The sequence below is a fragment of the Schistocerca americana genome, chromosome 2 (assembly GCF_021461395.2).
Source record: "Schistocerca americana isolate TAMUIC-IGC-003095 chromosome 2, iqSchAmer2.1, whole genome shotgun sequence".
In the NCBI taxonomy this organism is placed as follows: Eukaryota; Metazoa; Arthropoda; class Insecta; order Orthoptera; family Acrididae; genus Schistocerca; species Schistocerca americana.
Genome location: NC_060120.1, coordinates 71,421,374 through 71,441,910, shown reverse-complemented (window position 1 = coordinate 71,441,910; position 20,537 = coordinate 71,421,374). Strand labels below are relative to the sequence as shown.

Sequence of the window (20,537 nt, the reverse complement as noted above, 5' to 3'; positions counted from 1 at the left end):
ACTTAAAATATCTCTTGACAGACCCAATCGTTACCAAAGATGTGAAGAGCTTGGGAAGTTGCAGCAAATTTGGTGAAGAGGTACTCTCAATTCTTTTACAGCTGCTGAAGTGACAGAGTTCACCAAAACACAAAGATGAGTATTTTGTACTAAGTGTTACACCGACAAAAACAGTATATTAAATTGAGACAAATCAGGATTGCACCCCCTCAGCCTAGTTTATTTCAGCTCTTGTACTGAAAATCATTCAGTAGTACGAATGATCCTTCCATTTCCGATATGCTACCACAAGAATTAAAAACTCTTAACAGTAATTCTAGCGCTTTCAAGTCTAAACTGAAGAATTTCTGCATGGTTCACTCCTAACATTCTGTTGAGGTGTTTGTTGAAAAAAATTAGAAAATTCCGGTATTTTAATGTTGAGTATTCAAATATTTATTCAGCAGCTTGCAATCTGTGTAACATATATGTAAATTTAATTTTATATGTTATTAAAATTTCTGTTGATAATTTCATGTAATCACTCATTGCATGACCATGAAGCTTTCCTCCTCAGTTTGGTCCTATTGAACTAAACGTTTGAAAATTTAAAAAAAAAGAATGTTCTTCAAAATGTCAGTGTCATTCTCCTGTGGGTCGAACAATGCTGTTACAATTTTTGTTGCCTTTCTTTGTACTCATTAAACATCCGATGACACACTTGTCAGGTATGGGTCCTACACTTTAACTGTATTCTAGGACTGATCACGTGAGTATTTTGTAACCAATCTCCTTTGTAGACTGATTTTATTCTCTCATGATCCTACCAAAGACCCTACATTTACAATCTGTTTAACCTACAATTGTGCCAGTTTGATCATTCTGTTTCATATCTTTATAAATTTTTCCTCTGCTGTATTTGTATGAGTCACAGATATTGTAACTATAGGAGACGACGTTTCTGTGATTTGTGAAATGCAAATTTTAAATTTATGAACATTTAAAGGAAGTTGCGAATTTTTGGACCACTTTGCAGTTTCATCAAGATCTGACTGAACTTTTCTGCAGCTTTTTTCAGACACTGATTCACTATAGATAAAGTCTCATTCAGGCAAGTCACCACTGCAATTAATAGGAACACAAGGCCACATCACTGTGAAATGGTACAGTGTCCACACTAGCTCAGTACTGTAAGGTGAAAATGAGATTGTGAGATGCCATCTGTTATAATGTATGTCAGAATATATTACCTAAGTTAAGGAACTAGCAATGATAAAGTTTATGATGGTCAAAGCAAAATTCCTAACGCATGTTCTTACTAGGAAGTAAAACAACATTTCAAAAAAATAACATACATTATCTAGCGAAAATGTATACTTACAAACACATCAACAAATATTTTAAGGGAATACATAGAGCCTGCTAATTTATCTGTTGAGGGTATTTTCCTATCAACAAATAATATCAGAAACACCTTTATTTTTATCCTTCAGTAGAGATGAAATTTCCTTTAGTAAAAAACCTTATTTAATGTAATTTTTTCATCAATTTATTTCGTTCTTAAATACAGTCCAAGAGTGAGTTCTGTTCTGTTGTTGTAAAATCTGAATAATTTTTTGCCATCAGAAAATTGACCTCTTTTACTGAACGGCTCTCACTGTAAAAATATCTAAGTTGTCATGATACATTTGCAATGCGTCATAAAAACAAAGCTAAATAACAAAATGAAGACTTAAAGGACACAAAAGCGCGAAATCGTCAGCCATAGCATAAGTAGATGTGTTGAAAATAGATCAACTTTCCATGTTAGATGGCAACGCCACTGTTCCCCCACCATTAACTTCAAAACTTTCCTTCCGAAAAACGTAGACCTAGACATCCCATTCCATTGACGGTTTGCGTGAATGCCGCCGTTTTAAATGCACTGTGGAATGTTTTGAAGTCCTACTCTGCACCATCAAATATGTCACAATTACTATTTTCAATCAAGTTATTCATATACAAATTTCTCAATACACTTCCCTTGGCCCCACATGAACTAATTTTGCATCAGTTGATGGCTCCGCACCCAAGATAACATCCTGCATCTGTCCTATAAAGAACCTCTCAAATCAGTCACAAAATTCGTTTTACACCTTGTGTTCCATGCTTTTTGTCATTGTTGGAATACAACACAAAAATGTGAGGAATGTTATCCACAACTATGCATTTCAGAAATCGAGCTCCCATCGTTTCATTCTGTGTTCAACCTTCACACACACACACACACACACACACACACACACACACACACACACACACACACACACACACACACACACACACACTTAAAAAGCACAAAATACTCATGACATAAAGTTAAATAAAGGTATTCTGACTCAAAGTCCTTGTCTTACTCTAAGATTGGTAATACCTAATTTCCTTTTTAACTTCTTTGTACCTGTATGAAAGAGAGTCAAGAGCTTCTGATTTTAAAGTAAGACAATGACTTTATGCCTGAATACCTTTCTTTCATTTCATGCCTATCTTGTACTTTTTTAGTGTGTGTGTGTATGTTCGAAGGGTTGAATGCAGACACCCAGAGAATTGAGCTTGATTTCCTTAATGCATAGCTGTGTACAACATTCCTCACATTTGTGTGTTTTATGATACATAGCGAAACAGTTACTTTCACAATTGCTGCCTCCAGTTCTTAAGGTGGATATTAGAATAATCATACTTTTATTAACGTGGTACTCATAGGTGGTACTGAGTCAAATGCTTTTCCAGAAGTTTAGAAATACTGCAGTTAGATTTTACAAAATGTGGACATCAGATATATTGAATGGTAGTTTTGTGTAACGCTTCTGTTACTCTACCTGTAGATAGATATGAATTGTTCTTTCTTTGACCTTTTGGCCTAAGATTTTTTTCTCAAAAGATTCTGATAATCATTTATCTCGTTCCATCTCAATTGCCTCGTATGTGAAATTTTGATGTGCCTTAAGGCCTATTCACACCGTCAGTCACGACACTGTCATGACATGGCACCATCATGTCTTGGCGTATTCACACTGTCCATCATGTAATGGCATGTCAAGTCAATTCAAGTCATGTGATCTGAACATGCATTGCTGTCCACAACAGTTCTTTTCGCAGGAATTGCGATCTTTGCACGACGATTTTCAACTGTTTTTATGTGCAAAGTGCACATACAGAATGCAGTAGCTTACATGCACGAATGCTGGAGTCCACATTTATTTGAGTCAAATGGCTTGCAGCTTGCAGGAATGGTTTGTGTATTAGAGGAGGGAGATGGAAGTGCAAAACAACACAAGCAAAGTGCGTGGGTCAGGAAAAATGTCATTACATGGTACGGAAGGAGAATTTCACACATTATACAAGGAGCTTGAGGAAGAGGAATCTGCATTTTATATTTTGGAAAGCGTAAGCATCAGTTTTTCCATTTGTTACATCAAACTACATCTACAATTACTAAAAGGTACGGTGTTACAAACTGGCATCACATCTTGGTTTAAGGTTAACTTTAGATGCTAGTCCAGTGCAAATTTTTTTGAATTAGTCTTATCTACCAAAATTCCTTTCCTTAACATATACAGGTTTTCTTTGAATGTTGCATTTGGCTTTTAGTAGTTCAAGTGCCTTATCTGTACGGTGCTAACTAGTGAAACCACACAAATATTGTTTTTCTTCGGGCTTTCCTGAGGATCTGTTGATATGTTGAATAATCAGGATTTCTGCCGGATGTTTCGACGATGTAACTCGCTGTCTTCTTCAGGTGCTACCCGAAAATGGTCCTTGAATGGATCGAGTCCAGTATGTATGTCCGGATGGTTCTGGGCGCTCCGTAACCGGTCGGCACCCCATCGAGTGTTCCGGCCGCTGTCCGCGCCCGCCAGGTGCGGCTCCAATAGACCTCTCTGGTCGCTGGTGTTCTGACTGCCGTCCGCGCCCGGCTCGGCCAAACTATGGGGTCGTGGTCGTCATCTGAGATGTGTCGAATCCGATCTGTAACGTCTGGTGCTCTGGCTCATGTCAGATAAATATTGACCACAGATGCTTGCAAAACTGTTTCACACACAAATCAGAGAGCTGCTTAACAATAAATAGGCCCACTACAGAAACGTTTTTAAACAATCAGCTTGAAGTGTCTGAAGGTTTCAATGCATTTCTTTATGTAACGCTAAAAATGCCCGACAACAAACAAATAAATTCCACCTACTAATCAAACTGATTTACTCACATTATTTTTTCACTCCAATTTGCAGACATGTTGTAATCCATTTCGTTGTAAAATATTAATTGCGATACCGGTATCTATAGTATTCCATTTTATAAATGTAGGAATAGACAATTAATTTAGTAGACCTATATTGTGCAGTTCAGACTGTTGTCCCGATGCTTCAATTAAACTGTCGTCATTTATTACAAATTTTAACAAAAGACATAACGAAACGAAACAATTTATAGCAAATAACGAACACAAAAGCAACTGATATCATCCACGACGAAACGAAACATGGAGGTCTACCCACAGCTGTGTATCTGGAGGAACTGAGCTTATGGGACATGTGATCAGCAACGGACGAATAATGTCAGCCGTCAAAACTTCCCTCCAGAGAAACCTTGACGTAAATTGAAGGGACGGGACGGCAAGTGTGGATGCCGGCTATTGACATGCATTGCGGAATATTTTGACGGGATGGGACATTCCGTGACGTGACGGCCATTGTGAATTGGTTTTTGTATCGATTTTTCATCTACTTTCTTTTTTCATCTATTTCGAGCAAAGAATAGTAGTTACTTCAGAAACCTCTTGATCGTTAACATTTCGTCTATTTCGCAGCATTATTGCCCTTTTTTTTTTATCAGTCTAGGGAAAACTTCAGTAACGTTGCACAATATTAATCGTTTGAGGACCGCTTTAGACTAAACAAATGTGAATAATATTTCACTGCCGATAAATCTCAAGAAAGAGTGCAAACTGGTGTAGTCCCATAAATAATTTCACTTCTTCTGATTAATGCGTGTGGATTATGTTTTCATCGAATGTGGTTACCCTCTATCGATGAATTATCTCGATAGTCTTCGATAACATTCCAAAGTTGAAGTAGAATCTATGGAAATCTGTATGTTTATGCATATCGCTGCTGCAATGTAACAGAAGTAATAAATGCTTTTGTCAAGATGTCGCTGACAAGGTAGTATTTGTTATTGTGGTGGTGTTATTATGTAGGAAGTAAAAATTGTCTAACAGGAAATACAAATTGTGTTTTTATTTACATTTTTAAATGTTTTGAAAGAATTTTTGCCTTGTAACTCTTTTAATTTGCCATCCAACAGCGTAGGCAATTTTTTATTTGGCTTTATGTGAAAAGCTTATTAAATTTGAATGTTCTAGTAGTTTGCACCTTCAAAATTGAATGACAACATAGGCGACTTTTTATTTGGCTTTATGTGAAGGGCTTGTCAAATGTGTATGTTCTTGTAGTTTGTACCTTGAAATTCAAATGAGTTATTTCCTTGTACTTCACAGCATATTACCAGCGCCCACACAACCCGTGTGGGACAGGGATGAAGAACGAGCCAAACAGAAAATACCTGCGGCAGCTCTAGTCGTCGCCAGTCCAACTGCACCTCCATACGGACAGAGAAGAGGATGGATTCCAAGATCTTTAGAGGTACGTCTGTGTTGTTTTATACCATTCTTATGTGCTGTATATATTCTAAAGTTCCTTGGTGGCCAGGGAAACTTTAAATTAAACTCAACTTTGTAAGTATAATTGATGCTGCTAAGAAATAGGTACTCACTTTGTGTACAAAGGATTACAACTAGTATATACATTCAAGGAACAGCCATTGTTCCTTGCAGTGTGTGTATACCAAAGGCTGGAACGTTTTTAAGTATTGACTTGAGTGTGTCTGCTCTAAACTTTGAGTATTGCCTTCTCACAATGTAACTTTACAGCTTTTAAATTGGGTCTAGTGTAGCAGGGGATACAACCCGTCGGCTTTGGACAATGACGTCACAAGTCGCCAGATAGCAGTTTACCATTTTCGCTTTTGCTGTTATGTTTCAGTTTCGTTTTTTTACTGATTGCTTAATAAAGTGGATCTGTTTATTCTATCTCGTGAGATTTTTTTTTTAAAAAAAGCCAAAAAACACTTATCAGCCACTGAAGGGAGCTACAACACTAAGAAGAATTGCTTCTCGATTGGCGACTTGTGACGTCAATGTCCAAAGCCGACGGGTTGTATCCCCTGCTACACTAGTCTCTTTAAATTTTCATTCTGATATAGACATCCTTAGAGGTGTTGGAAACTAGGTAAATGTTTTAAACAATTATTTCCAAGCAGTTTGCTGTGTTGTTTCTTCATTGAAACCATTTGAATTAGCCCATACAGAATAAATCTTGACTGACTAGTGCTTCTGCTGGGTAGCGTATTAACACAATCATATTGCTCTAGGTGGCACTGTGTGTTTCTGGGAATTTTATTAATAATTATGAATGCAAATATTGTGTGCTACCAGTAACATTATGGTACAGTCTCTTTCTAACTGCATATATTTAAACATGTGTAATTTATTCAAAGGTAAGGTATGGAGTTCATGCCATGGGTGGTGGTAGTTCTGTCTGTATTGCAATATGGTCTGCTAACATGCCTTTCGTACAGACTAATACAGTAGTTTTACCTGTAAATGCCACCATATATTAATGGAAACATATATATTTCCGCTGTTGTTATTGTGAGTTAGTTTGCATGCTATAATGATATTATACATTTCATTGGTGAAGATCGTAGGAAACTGACTCTCATTTCCTTATGCTTATTTTATTGAGCATTTGTATGATTGGATGTTAATTTTTGCTGTTTAAATGTACTGTAATACTCATTTGACTTATGATCGTAGTGAGAGAGTATCACACCTTTATGTACATATACCTTGTGCATGTTTTTCCCAGGATTTTGGAGATGGAGGAGCATTTCCAGAAATTCCAGTTGCACAGTATCCCTTAAATATGGGAAGAGAAGGAAAAGAAAGCACCTCAAATGCCTTAGCTGTACAACTAGATGCCCAAGGAAAAGTTAAATATGACGTAATAGCAAGGCAAGGCCATTCCAAAGACAAGGTAATCTAAAATGCTGAAATGAAGTAGGCAGCTTTGGTTTAGTTTATTTGAAGTTTGATGCTTGGTGTAACCATTTGCATTTTGCTGTTTCAGATTATTTATTCAAAATTAACAGATCTGCTCCCTGCAGAAGTTGTTGCAGAAGACGACCCAAGCCTGGAGCGACCTAATGACGACGAGATACGGGAGACAACAGAAAAAACTAGGCTCGCTCTTGAAAGACTCACTCACACGAAGATAGCAGCTGCAATGCCCGTTAGATGTGCAGAGAAGACAGTAAGTTTATTATCATCAGAAATTTGCATCTTTTAATATCTCTTGTGAAACGTTGTGTAGTATATAAGTGACAGACTTTATACTGGATTACATTACCACACTGGTACAAATGCATAGCAAGTACAACAAAGATACTGTTTGAAACACATATTATGTACTGAACAGTTAGACTGTTATGTGCCCATCAGCATCAAAGTCACTGGGAAATTACAAATAGCAATAATGAAATTTCTAAGACTATTCATGATAGAAAGCAGAATGTAACCATTGTCAGCTGGGAAGCAATTCTGCAATTGAGATTTCGCCTCCTGCAGGTGCAGGGGTTATAATTGGCCTGTGGTATTCCTGCCTGTTGTAAGAGGCAACTAAAACAAGTCTCACACATTTCGGCCTTTATGTGTTGGTCCCCTGTAGGGTTTGTCCTCTCTTCTTCAGAATTTTTCCGAAGACCGAACCAATTGGGGGGGAAGGGCACCTTACATGGTGCATCGTGTCCATAGTGTGTTGAGATTTTAGCCCCCTTTCTTGTTATCGCATTGCAGTCCCGCTCGTTCTCCATCTCTCGGGCGAGGATACATTGCTGGGTGCAGTTTCCAACATGCACTACGCAGTGTTCCTTTCTATGCCGATGACGACCATGGACTTCTTTGCACCTGATATCCAGCACGTTAGCCAGTCCGTTGTGGTGGGACCGCCATGTACCCTGTTGGTACAGGGATCGCTGTGCTGATGGCTGTGGTGTTGTTGTCTTCAGTCCTGAGACTGGTTTGATGCAGCTCTCCATGCTACTCTATCCTGTACAAGCTTCTTCATCTCCCAGTACTTACTGCAACCTACATCCTTTTGAATCTGCTTAGTGTATTCATCTCTTGGTCTCCCTCTACGATTTTTACCCTCCACGCTGCCCTCCAATGCTAAATGTCTTACAGTTTAAAATCTGGTTCCTAAATCTCTGTCTTACCATTATATAATCTATCTGATACCTTCCAGTATCTGATGCCTGTGCCGTTCAATCCCCACATATGCCAAGGAGTAGATGCCCATCACTCCGGGCAATGGCCATCCTGCCAGTTGCCCCATGTTGTGGTTGGGTGGCGCCCTTGGGAAGGGCCCTTGTTCGGAGTGGGTGGCATCAGGGTGGATGATACACAATGAAGCGTGGCACATCATCTCTTGTTGGTGGCCAACCATCTGCAGTCTCTAAGCGTTCGAGGGCTCAATTCAGTGCACAGAAGTGTGACCCCAAATCATTCCCCTCCATGGCCACATCATGGGAGGAACGAAAGGCTAAGGTTGGCAGTGAAGCTCATTCGCCCTGCTACCTAGTGTGTACGAGAGCTGATGGGAAGTTTCTCATGACAACGAATTCCTAGTTCATTGTAGAACATTTAGAGGATAAGTTTGGGGAGATGAAGGACTTGTCCAAAATGAACTCTGGGTCAGTTTTGATAAAAACAGCATCCTCTGCCCAGTCATGGACTTTACTCGCTTGTGACAAGTTGGGCGATGTTTCTGTTACCATCACGCCCCACAAAAGTTTAAATATGGTCCAGGGTATTATATTCCACAGGGACCTTCTTTTGCAGTCTGATGACGAGCTGCATGCCAATTTAGAGTGTCGAGGTGTTTTTCATCTGGCGAGTTCATCGGGTTCCGAGGGATAATCAGGTTGCCACCAGTGCCTTCATCTTAGCCTTGGAGGGTGATACATTACCTGAGAAGGTCAAGGTGATGGTCTACCGCTGTGACATCAAGCCTTATATCCCTCCCCCGATGCAGTGCTGGAAGTTCGGCCATATGTCTTCCCGCTGTACTTCCAGCCTCACAAGTCGAGATTGCGGACGGCCATCACATCCCAATACACTATGTGCCCTGCCTCCCATCTGTGTCAACTGTGGAGGGCATCATTCAGCTTGCTCACCAGACTGCAGGATTTTACAGAAAGAGAGGAAAATCATAGATAATAAGACCCTGGACCGACTGACCTACACTGAGGCTAAGCGGAAGTTTGAACGCCTCCATCCTGTTCGTATGACCTCCTCTTGCGCCTCTGCTGCAACTGTTCCTTGCCCCATCAGCTCCATCTACACCAGTCACCTCAAAGAGCCGGAAGACTACACCTTCCCCCTTGATGGTGGAGCGCAATTTCCTCCCTGTTTCTCCAGCACCACCTACATTGAGAGCAACACCCCTCCACCACCCAAGGAGCTGTGAGAAAAGTCCAGGAAGAAGACCCCAAAGACCAAGGACCTTGTGGTGGCACCCACCCCACCACCACCTACAAGCTCTGCGTCTGAGGATGGGATCTCACTGGACACTCAGACACAGTGGATATCGGCTCCTCAGGAAAACAGTCAGTGGCAGCAGGTGGCCCTGAGGCGTAAGCCGCCTCATTGAATGTTCAATGTCTTCCCAGCCTCTTGATCCTATTATCTTCCAGTGGAATTGAAACGGTTTTTTCCATCAGCTTGCTGAGCTCTGACAACTTAGCCGGTTGCTCTCCAGGAAACTTGCTTTCCGGCGATGCGAACCCCCGCCCTCCATGGCTTTCGGGAATATTATAAGAGTCGGGCAGCTTATGAGAGGGTATCTGGTGGAGTCTGTGTCTATGTTCTTAACTCTCTTTACAGCGAGTGTGTCCCTCTTCAAACACCTTCAGAGGCTGTCGCTGTTCGGGTGTGGATGCCTCGGGCTGTTACTGTCTGCAGTATCTATCTTCCACCAGATGGTGATGTACCACAGCATGTACTGACTGCGCTGATAGCCCAACTGCCACCACCTTTTCTGTTACTGGGTGACTTTAACGCCCATAACCCTTTGTGGGGTGGATTGGTGGCAACAGGCCAAGGCACTATCATTGAGCAAGTGTTGGCACAGCTTGACCTGTTAAATAATGGGGCCTCCACACATTTCATTGTGGCGCATGGCACGTACTCCGCCATTGACCTTTCGGTCTGCAGCCCTGGCCTTCTACCGTTTGTCCAATGGAGTGTGGAGTGAGTGATAGTGCCACCTTCCGATCTTTCTGTCACTGCCGCAGTGTCACTCCTCTGGGCGCCTCCCCAGATGAGCTTTGAATAAGACTGATTGGGTCTCGTTTGCCTCCATTGCCACTATTGAGCCTCTTTCTCATGATGCCATTGATGGGGTGGTTCACACAGTAACCACTGGCATCGTTACTGCAGTGGAATCTGCAATTCCCTATTCTTCCAGGTCCCCTCAGCAGAGGACTGTGCCTTGGTGGTCACCGGAGATCACTGAGGTGATTAGAGATCGCAGGTGGGCTCTCCAACGTCATAAGCGGCACTCGAACACCTCCTTATCTCTAAGCGGCTCCGTGCCTGAGCCCGACGCCTTATTCACCAACGGAAGCAGGAGTGCTGGGAAACGTATAACTCCACCGTTGGCATCCATAGCTCTCCATTGCAGGTTTGGACCAAGATCAGACGACTCTATGGATATCAGACCCCTGTCAGCATACCTGGGCTTTCCCTGAATGGAGCAGTCTGTACTGAATTAGACACGATTGCAGAACTCCTAGCAGAGCATTGTGCTCAGAGTTCCACTTCTGTGAATTACCTGCTGGCCTTCTGCCCCTTAAAAAGAGCGGTTGGAACATCGGAGCCTTTCATTCCATACGCGCCACCCCAAATTGTACAGTGTTCCATTCAGTGAGTGGGAATTCGAAAAAGCTCTAGCCACTTGGCGTGATACGGCTCCCGGTCCTGTTCGCATCCACGATGAGATGCTCAAACACCTCTTGGTGGACTGCCTGCGACACCACCTCGACTTTTTCAACTATATCTGGGTTTGAGGGTGAGTTCGCATCACAATGGCAGGAAAGCATCGTCATTCCAATGTTGTACCCGGGAAGAACCCACTAGAGGTGGACAGCTACCGCCCCATTAGTCTCACCAATGTTCTGTGCAAGTTGCTCAAGTGCATGGTGAGCCGGAGGTTGAGTTGGCTGCCTGAGTCTCAGGGCCTTCTGGCTCTGCCACCGATAGTCTGGTCTGCGTGGGGTCTGCTGCATTTGCCTGCCACCAGCATCTGGTTGCTGCCTTTTTTGACATGCGGAAGGCATACGATGCAACATGGCGACATCACATCCTCACCACACTTCATGGGTGGGGTCTTAGGGGTCCGCCCCCGATTTTTATTCAAAATTTTCTGTTGCTTCGTTCCTTCTGTGTGCAAGTTGGTTCCTCCCATAGTTCCTCCCGAGTCCAGGAGAATGAGGTCCCGCAAGGCTCTGTCTTAAGTGTCTGCCTCATTTTAGTTGCTATCAACAGGCTCGCTGCGGCTTTGTGAACGTCCGTAGCAGCTTCTCTGTATGCTGATGACTACAGCTCTGCTGGCATTGCAGTTACTGAACAGCAGCTGCAGGGCGCTATCTGCAGGCATGGCTTCCAGGTTTCGGCCACCAAGCTTTGCGTCATGCATTTCTGCCGACGTCGCACTGTTCACCCTGAGCCATAGCTTTATCTAGACAGCAAACTTCTTGCTGTGGTGGAGACGCATCAGTTTTTGGGATTGCTTTTTGATACCCGATTGAGTTGGCTCCCTCATATTCAGCAGCTTCAGCAAACATGCTGGCGGCATCTTAACGCTCTTCGTTGCTTGAGTCACACCAGCTGGGGTGCCGATGGATCTACCCTTCTACGACTGTATCAGGCGTTGATTCAGGCCCGTCTCAATTATGGGAGCCTGGCTTACGGTTCGGCATCGCCTTCCACATTGCGGTTGCTTGACCCCATGCTTCACTGCGGGAACAGACTCGCGACTGGAGCTTTCCGCACAAGCCCTGTAAACAGCATACTTGAGGAGGCTGGTGTCCCTCCGTTGCAGATCTGGCGCCAGCGACTATTGGCCACTTATGCTGCACATGTTTGTAGCTTGCCCGGGCATCCAAATTACCGTCTCCTGTTCCCCAACTCGGCCATCCATCTCCGAACGGCGGCCCTGGTCAGGGTGTCCGATAGCAGTTTGCATCTGGTATCTTCTTTGTGGGCTTGAGTTTTTCCCTCTCCCACCTCTTTTCCAGACCCATATACGCATACCCCCATGGTGTGTGTCATACCGACGGTTCGCTTGTTGCTGGTTGAGTTGGGTGTGCTTTTACTCTTGGGGAACAATCTGAACAACACTCCATGCTAGATGGCTGCAGTGTTTTCACTGCAGAGCTTGTCGCCATTTCTAGTGCCCTAGAGTATATCCGCCCCTGCTCAGGTGAGTCCTTCGTTATCTGTAGTGACTCTCTGAGCGGTTTACGAGCTATCGACCAGTGTTTTCCTCGCTCTCGTCTGGTGATGGCTTTGCAGGAGTCCATCCATACTCTTGCTCGTTGCGGCCGCTCCATGGTTTTTGTGTGGACCCCGGGTCATGTTGACATCCTAGGTAATGAACGTGTTGACACGCTGGCCAAATAGGCTATCAGTGTGCCGGCCCTGGAGATTGGCCTTCTGAAATGGGATCTCCAGTCAGTATTGCGTCAAAAAGTCCTTGGTACTTGCAGTGATGAATGGCACACCCTGCCATCCCCCAACAGACTTTGGGTCATCAATGAGACTACAGGTGCGTTGCACTCCTCCTTGCGAGCCTCTCGCAGGGACTCAGTTGCTCTCTGCCGGCTATGCATTGGCCATACCTGGCTGATGCAGGGTCATTTATTGCGCTGCAAGAACCCACCTCTATATCGCTGTGGATCGGCGTTGACAGTGGTCCACATCTTGTTGGACTATCCACTTTTAACTGTGCTCAGGCAGACGTTTGCGCTGCCTGCTACACTCCCTGCCCTTTTTAACGGATGACGCTGCAATGGCAGGCTTAGTTTAGAGTTCTATTCGAGCAGGGGGGTTTTATCGCTCAATCTGAGGGTTTCTCCCTTTCATGTGTTGAGTCTGGCCTTTGGCGTACGGTTTTAGATTCGGGTTTGTAGTTTCTCTCTTGGTGGTTGGCTTTTCCTTGTGTTTTTTGTTTCCATGGTCGGCCAACCACTGTAACACTCTGTGTGCTTTTAATTCCTCTTTTCTGGTCTTTGTCTATGTTTTTCTTGTTTCGTGTCATCCCTTGTCGTCTCCGTTGCTTGTTTTTCTTCCTTATGGGTGTTCCATGGTCATGGAAAAGGGGACCGATGGCCTTTGTAGTCTGGTCACTTCAGCCCCCACAAACCAACAAACCAATTGAGGTTTTCTGGTTAATCTGATTGATAGAGTCTGGTCAGTGTATAATTTTGAAGGTAATGAGAGACTGAACTATGGTGAAAACGGCACCCCCTCCCAACCCCCCAACCCCAACTCCCCACCCCCCCGGTGGGTGGCACACAAATATTTTGTATGTTCACAGCGAGCATGAGGCCTTGATCCGTTGCTGTACTTCTTCATTTCTTGTGCTGCAATCTTACTCTCTGACAGATTCCCTGTTGACTAACTCATTTGTAGGACATTCATTATGGCTTTCCCCACTTTGTTTATTTATTTCACACAACTTATTTCATTTACTCATATTTGGTCCCTGCATCTGGCTTTGACCTCCACCTTTTGTTTTACAAAAGTGCGAGCCATACAAGGAAGATCACCCAATACCCAATACGGTAGCCTGTCAGTGTAATGTAGATAACCCAATGGTGGTATCCCCTCAGACTACGCAGGGTATGCAATATTGATGCCATGCTCAGAAGTAGTTGCCTGTCTGTCTGAAGGCACTGGCTCCACCGGGTTTGCATCTGTGGATTTAGCTATTGTTCTGAGCAGATGGCATCATGACAACTTAAAACTTTGTGTTCTGTCTTACGGCATTTCTTGTCATGGGGGAGCCCCATCAGAGAGGTCCATCGCATGAGCATCTTGGGAAGTGATTCCAGTGGTGGTTTCCCATTGCCTTCCACTGATGGTAAAGAAATGATCTACATCTACATGGATACTCTGCAAATCACGTTCAAGTGCCTGGCAGAGGGTTCATTGAACCACCTTCACAATTCTCCGTTATTCCAGTCTCGTATATCGCACAGAAAGAACAAACACGTATATCTTTCCGTACGAGCTCTGATTTCTCTTATTTTATCATGGTGATTGTTCCTCTCTATATAGGTCGGTGTCAACAAAATATTTTCGCATTTGGAAGAGAAAGTTAGCTATTGGAATTTCGTGAGAAGATCCCGTCGCAACGAGAAACGCCTTTCTTTTAATGATTTCCAGCCCAAATCCTGTATCATTTCTGTGACACTCTCTCCCATATTTCGCGATAATACAAAACATGCTGCCTTTCTTTGAACTTTTTCGATGTACTCCGTCCGTCCTATCTGGTAAGGATCCCACACCACACAGCAGTATTCTAAAAGAGGACGGACAAGTGTAGTGTAGGCTGTCTCCTTAGTAGGTCTGTTACATTTTCCAAGTGTCCTGTCAATAAAACGCAGTCTTTGGTTAGCCTTCCCCACAACATTTTCTGTGTGTTCCTTCTAATTTAAGTTGTTTGTAGTTGTAATACCTAGGTATTTAGTTGAATTTATGGCTTTTTGATTAGACTGATTTATCGTGTAACCGAAGTTTGACTTCCTTTTAGCACTCTTGTGAATGACCTCACACTTTTCGTTATTTAGGGTCAACTGCCACTTTTCGCGCCATTCAGATATATTTTCTAAATCGTTTTGCAGCTTGTTTTGATCTTCTGATGACTTTATTAGTCAATAAACGACAGCGTCATCTGCAAACAACTGAAGACGGCTGCTCAGATTGTCTCCAGAATTGTATGTATAGATAAGGATCAGCAAAGGGCCTGTAACACTACCTTGGGGAACGCCAGAAATCACTTCTGTCTTACTCGATGACTTTCCATCAATTACTACGAACTGTGACCTCTCTGACAGGAAATCACAAATCCAGTCACACACCTGAGACAATATTCCATAAGCATGCAGTTTCACTATGAGCCGCTTGTGTGGTACAGTGTCAAAAGCCTTCCGGAAATCCAGAAATATGGATTTGATCTGAAATCCCATGTCAATAGCACTCAACACTTTATGTGAATAAAGAGCTAATTGTGTTTCACAGGAACATTGTTTTCTAAACCCGTGTTGTCTGTGTGTCACTAGACCATTTTCTTCGAGGTAATTCATAATGTTCGAACACAATATATGTTCTAAAATCCTTCTGCATATCTACGTTAATGATATGGGCCTGTATTTTACTCATACTACCTTTCTTGAATATTGGTGTGACCTGTGCAACTTTCCAGTCTTTGGGTACAGATCTTTCGTCGAGCGAACGGTTGTATATGATTGTTAAGTATGGAGCTAATGCATCAGCATACTCTGAAAGGAACCTAATTGGTATACAGCCTGGACCAGAAGACTCGCTTTTATTAAGTGATTTAAGTTGCTTCACTACTCCGAGGATATTTACTTCTACATTACTAATGTTGGCAGCTGTTCTCGACTCGAATTCTGGAATATTTCCTCTTGGCCACAGTTTGGTAATGGCTTTTTATCCTGGTGGGCAGGTGGTTAGCAGTTGTACTAATAAAATAAAAGAGGAAAAAAAAAAGAAACTTCCCTTCGCTGACTCTCCACCATCCCCACCCCTTTACTTGCTGGTTCCCTACTTGTCACTGTTGACACCATTTCCAATTACACCAACATCCCTCATGCACATGACCTTGCCACTGTTGAATACTACCTCTCCCAACATCCTTTAGATTCCAAAGCCACTACCTCAATCCTCAAACCACCAGCACACTTCTCCTTTGAAGGGAAGATATACAACAAATCCATGGCACAGCCAATCTGTTTATAGGCCATCCCAAACTGTTGATGTGGATCAGGTTCACTGATCATAACTTCTTGATCTGGAAACTGGGTCAAGAAACCCTATCCTAATTCCTTTACAACCCCAACACCTTCTCTCCCCATTCGGGAGGACGACGGTTCAATCCCGCGTCCGGCCATCCTGATTTAGGTTTTCCGTGATTTCCCTAAATCGCTCCAGGCAAATGCCGGGATGGTTCCTTTCAAAGGGCACGGCCGACTTCCTTCCCCATCCTTCCCTAATCCGATGGGACCGATGACCTCGCTGTCTGGTCTCCTTCCCCAAACCAACCAACCGACCAACCTTCTCTCCCATCCACTTTACCTGTCCTCCTTAACTCAGTATGCCACCTCCCTAGACACTGACCTCCTCCTCTGTAATGGCTCCATCCACACTCTGCCCACATTAAATCCACCAACCATCGAAAGTACCAGCATTTCGACAGCTGCCATCCCTTCCGCACCAAAGAACCTCTCCCATACAGCTTGGTCCCCATGGATGCCGTATCTGCATTGACAAGAACTCCCTTTGCCCAGTATGCTGAAGGTCTCACAAAGGCCTTTCTAGACAGGCACTGTTCCCCCAGACCTGGTCTGCAAACAGATTTCCTGTGCCGTATCCCCACAGACCTCTAATCCTCCCACTACCCCTGAGAACCACATCCTTCGTCAGGGCTTCGGTTACGTGTCATGCCCTGAAATGAGACATCCTACCCAAGATCCTTCCCGTCCCTCCTAAAGTGGTGTTCCGTCACCCACCCGACCTCTTGCCGCAGGTTTCATATCCCTGTGAAAGACCCAGGTGCCAGATCTGCCTGATCCACCCACTCAGCACTTCTTATTCCAGTCCTGTCACAAGCTTATTCTACCCCATCACAGGCTGGGGCACCTGTGAAAACAGCTGTGTCATATACCAGCTGTGCTGCAATAATGGCACAGCTTTCTGTACTGGTATGACTATCAAGCAGCTGTCCACTACGATGAATGGCCACTGCCAAACTGTGACTAAGAGCAAAGTGGACCATTCTGTGGCACAACATGCAGGTGAACCAGTTTGTATGCGTTCCAGAACAACTGCGAAATCCGGGAAAAATGTGGGAATTTTTTTCATCTGGGAAGAACACAGGAATTTTTCATTGTTGTAATTTTGAGTTAAATTATTGTAATTTTGGTAGGTAAGAACTGACACTTAACAAGAATTTTACTTTAGCCCACTACTGCAGAATAATACTGCAACTGTAAAACATAAAGAAGCGAATGACACAAAAATAAAACTTTAGGTGCAAAGAAAATGTGCCATTGGCAACAACAAATCACAGCACACACACAAGTGTCTGCTAACATCAAAATGTGTCACACGCTTTAAGAAGAAGACTATGCAATACTTCGTAACAACAAACTGCTGTCGATGAGTATTGTGTCACAGCTGTTTACATTTCTGATAGGTCATGGGAAAATGTTGCCTTGAGAAGCATTACTTTCAAAGTAAATTTCCTTTTACACAACATTAATTCTGTTACGTGTAGGAATGTGCAATGAATATCCTATATCGTGGATCATTTGACTTTCATTTGAAACTTAACACTGTGAAGACCAGACACTTAGAAAAATTTTGGGCCCAGAAGACCAGCCATTATTTAAAATTTTACTGTTACATTTGTGTTTGGTATATCTTAAAGAATAGCACATGCTAGAAAAGATCAAGCTTCAAGGTTAGTTTTTCATATTTATTTTAGTTCTATCATAGATTACAAATTATGCAAAAATGATGGCAAAAAGTATAATCATCCTTAAAAAAGGGGGGGGGGGGAGTTGAGTTCTTGAGCAATTTCATACATAACTGGCTTTTTTATGGAAAAGTCAAAATACTCTGGCATGCAGAGAGAGAGATGTTGCAATTAGAGCAATACCCATTTGCTTCTTTTCTGAGTGTTTCACCAGCCACTTTTGTCATCTTCCCCTAGCGATGCTCCAAATAACTCTAACGTTCGCTAGTGTTTCTTTCAACGTAATTCCATAAATAGATAACAGAAATCACTGTCAAGTGACAGGTGCAGGACATCCGTACCTCGCTCTCATACAAAATGAGTCCAGTTTTCGAATGATACATGGTTCGCGGGTCGAGAAAGTTGCACCACGCACTGTGTTTGGGCTTGATTGACAAAGTGTTAACCATAAAGTGAAAACATATGATTGAAGTTCAACTGCTATAGTCACTGCTTTAAAATTTGTTTTCAATCTGGACAAGTTTGTCCTTTAGCTCTTTCGTTCCCCAATTTTTCTGATCATTTTTTATATTATCTTTTTATTTAAATACAAAAGCTTTGCTGTGTGATTTAATCATCGTTATGAAGTGTGTCAGTTACCCTTGCATTTTTGTCCCTTCTCTTGTTTTATAATAATAAAGAGATTTTCTTCCATAAAATATTTTGTTAGTTCTTAAAGACTTTCCTATTTGTGTGTTCATGCGACTTAACGATCATGTTGCCATTGGTTGACTACATCACATTGCATAAGCTATGATTGGTTGACAAAAGCTCATTGTGCAGAGCAATCAGGAGTTCAGTACTTTGGAAGCTACCACGCTGTATTTGTTCAAATCCGTGTTTATACTTTTGTAATTCTAAAATATGCAGTGTGCATGTTGCAGCGCATCAAAGTCTCTACAAAACAAGTCACTTTTTGCTAGTGCTTGGAAGTTCTAAGCCAATGAATAAAACCTTTGCCGTTCAAAGGATTGACAAGTTTTACAGCTCCGAGGGAAAGTTTATTACCACTTATCGCAGAAAAAAATGTATTTTGTACTGAGAAAAATGTGGGATTTTTTTTTCTTCTCCATGTATACGCCCTGTGAAAACAGTAGGCTTGATTTCATTGGCTGCTTCACAACCTGGGCCATGCGGATCCTCCACCAGCTTTTCTGAACTGCACAGATGGGAATTACATTTACAACACATTCCCCATTCCTCAAATCGTCCTGGCCTTAATGTACAGTAACCTGCTGTTCCTACACCCTCCACCAACAATTTTTACCCCCTCTGTCTCCCAATTCAAGTCACAATTTTCTGCCCCCTCTTGTCTCCCAGTTCAAGTCCTCTTACACTCGTTATGCGCTCCTCTCTGCCAACGCACCAGCTAATCTGTCCCATTTTTCTGCTCTTTTTCCTTTTCCACTACCTGTGCCCCTCCTCCTCCAGAGCCTCTTGATGCTGCACCTGGCACCTTTCTCCTGCCAACATCTAGCCCCACCATGCTCCGTCGGCCAATGCTAGATTCTCTCCTCCCACCCATACTCTGATACCTCTCCCCACTCTGGATTGCTGCTTCTGTGTAATGCGGCACAGTTGCATTCTGGCCAGAGATAGCATTGTATATACGAGGTGTGCTTGCTTGTATGAGAAGGTTTTGGCCAAGAGCTCAAATGTGCAACTGTCTTCACATCATGCCTGTTTGCAACTCAACATGTCATCATTGTGATGAGTACCAATCTATCTGTTTCATAATACAGTTCATACCATAAGCTCCATTTTTATAATAATGAAAAATGTCATCTAGATCACAACTTTTTATTAATGATGACTGTTTTGATCTGAGTAGTGGATCATCTTAAGATCTAATGCTGCAAGGTGCAGTTAGTGAGTAGCGCTGTGGATGTAACATAATAACCAGCATTAGATATGAATGTGGCCTGCAGGCCAAATGGAAACCAATAACCAGTCATCATTAACAAAAAATAATGATCCAGTTGGTGTTTTTATTTATTATTTATTAAGGAGAAAAAGAAAAAGTCTCAAAAGACTTATGTGGTGATCCTAAATGCATCAGATCTCCCACACCATTGGGTTCAGAACATTTAATTGATGATGTCGTACCATCCCCACTGAAATGTACTTTTTTCTTTGCAGTGGAGGGATAGTGTCATCATCCCAATCTTTAAGCCAGGCAAACTGCAGTGTCCATTTACAGCTACCTTAACCAACATGCCCTGCAAACTGCATGAAAGGATGGTAGTGCAACAATAATGTTTGGTTTTGAATTACAGGTGTTTTGTCCCCATATCAGTGTGGTTTCTGGGAGAGATGATCCACAGTCAACCATCCAATTATGTTGGAAATTGCAATCTGACAAGTTTTATCTTAATGCCAACCACTCACATTCCAATCTTTTTTGACTCGTGTAAGGCATACTAAACCACTTGGTTCCATCGCATTTTCCTTATCCACCATGACTGGAGATTTGAGGCTTCCTACTGATTTCTGTTTGTCAGTTTTATCCCCATGATCATTTTAGGTTAGAGGAGATATGTGTCTCAGTTCCCTACAGGTCAAAGTGAAATGGCACCCCAC

General features: G+C 42.7%; 1 protein-coding gene across 1 annotated transcript in view; it reads left to right on the top strand.

Moving 5' to 3' along the window:
• The first annotated feature begins 5,104 nt into the window (after nucleotides 1–5,104).
• The window catches only part of LOC124591312 (puff-specific protein Bx42), a 45,986-nt gene continuing 30,553 nt past the window's right edge, over nucleotides 5,105–20,537 (top strand). The window contains exons 1-4 of the mRNA XM_047131724.1: nucleotides 5,105–5,180; nucleotides 5,516–5,660; nucleotides 6,945–7,112; nucleotides 7,206–7,388. Coding sequence (XP_046987680.1) covers nucleotides 5,167–5,180; nucleotides 5,516–5,660; nucleotides 6,945–7,112; nucleotides 7,206–7,388 — 510 coding nt within the window. The 5' untranslated portion in view covers nucleotides 5,105–5,166. The remainder of the gene's footprint in view (nucleotides 5,181–5,515; nucleotides 5,661–6,944; nucleotides 7,113–7,205; nucleotides 7,389–20,537) is intronic.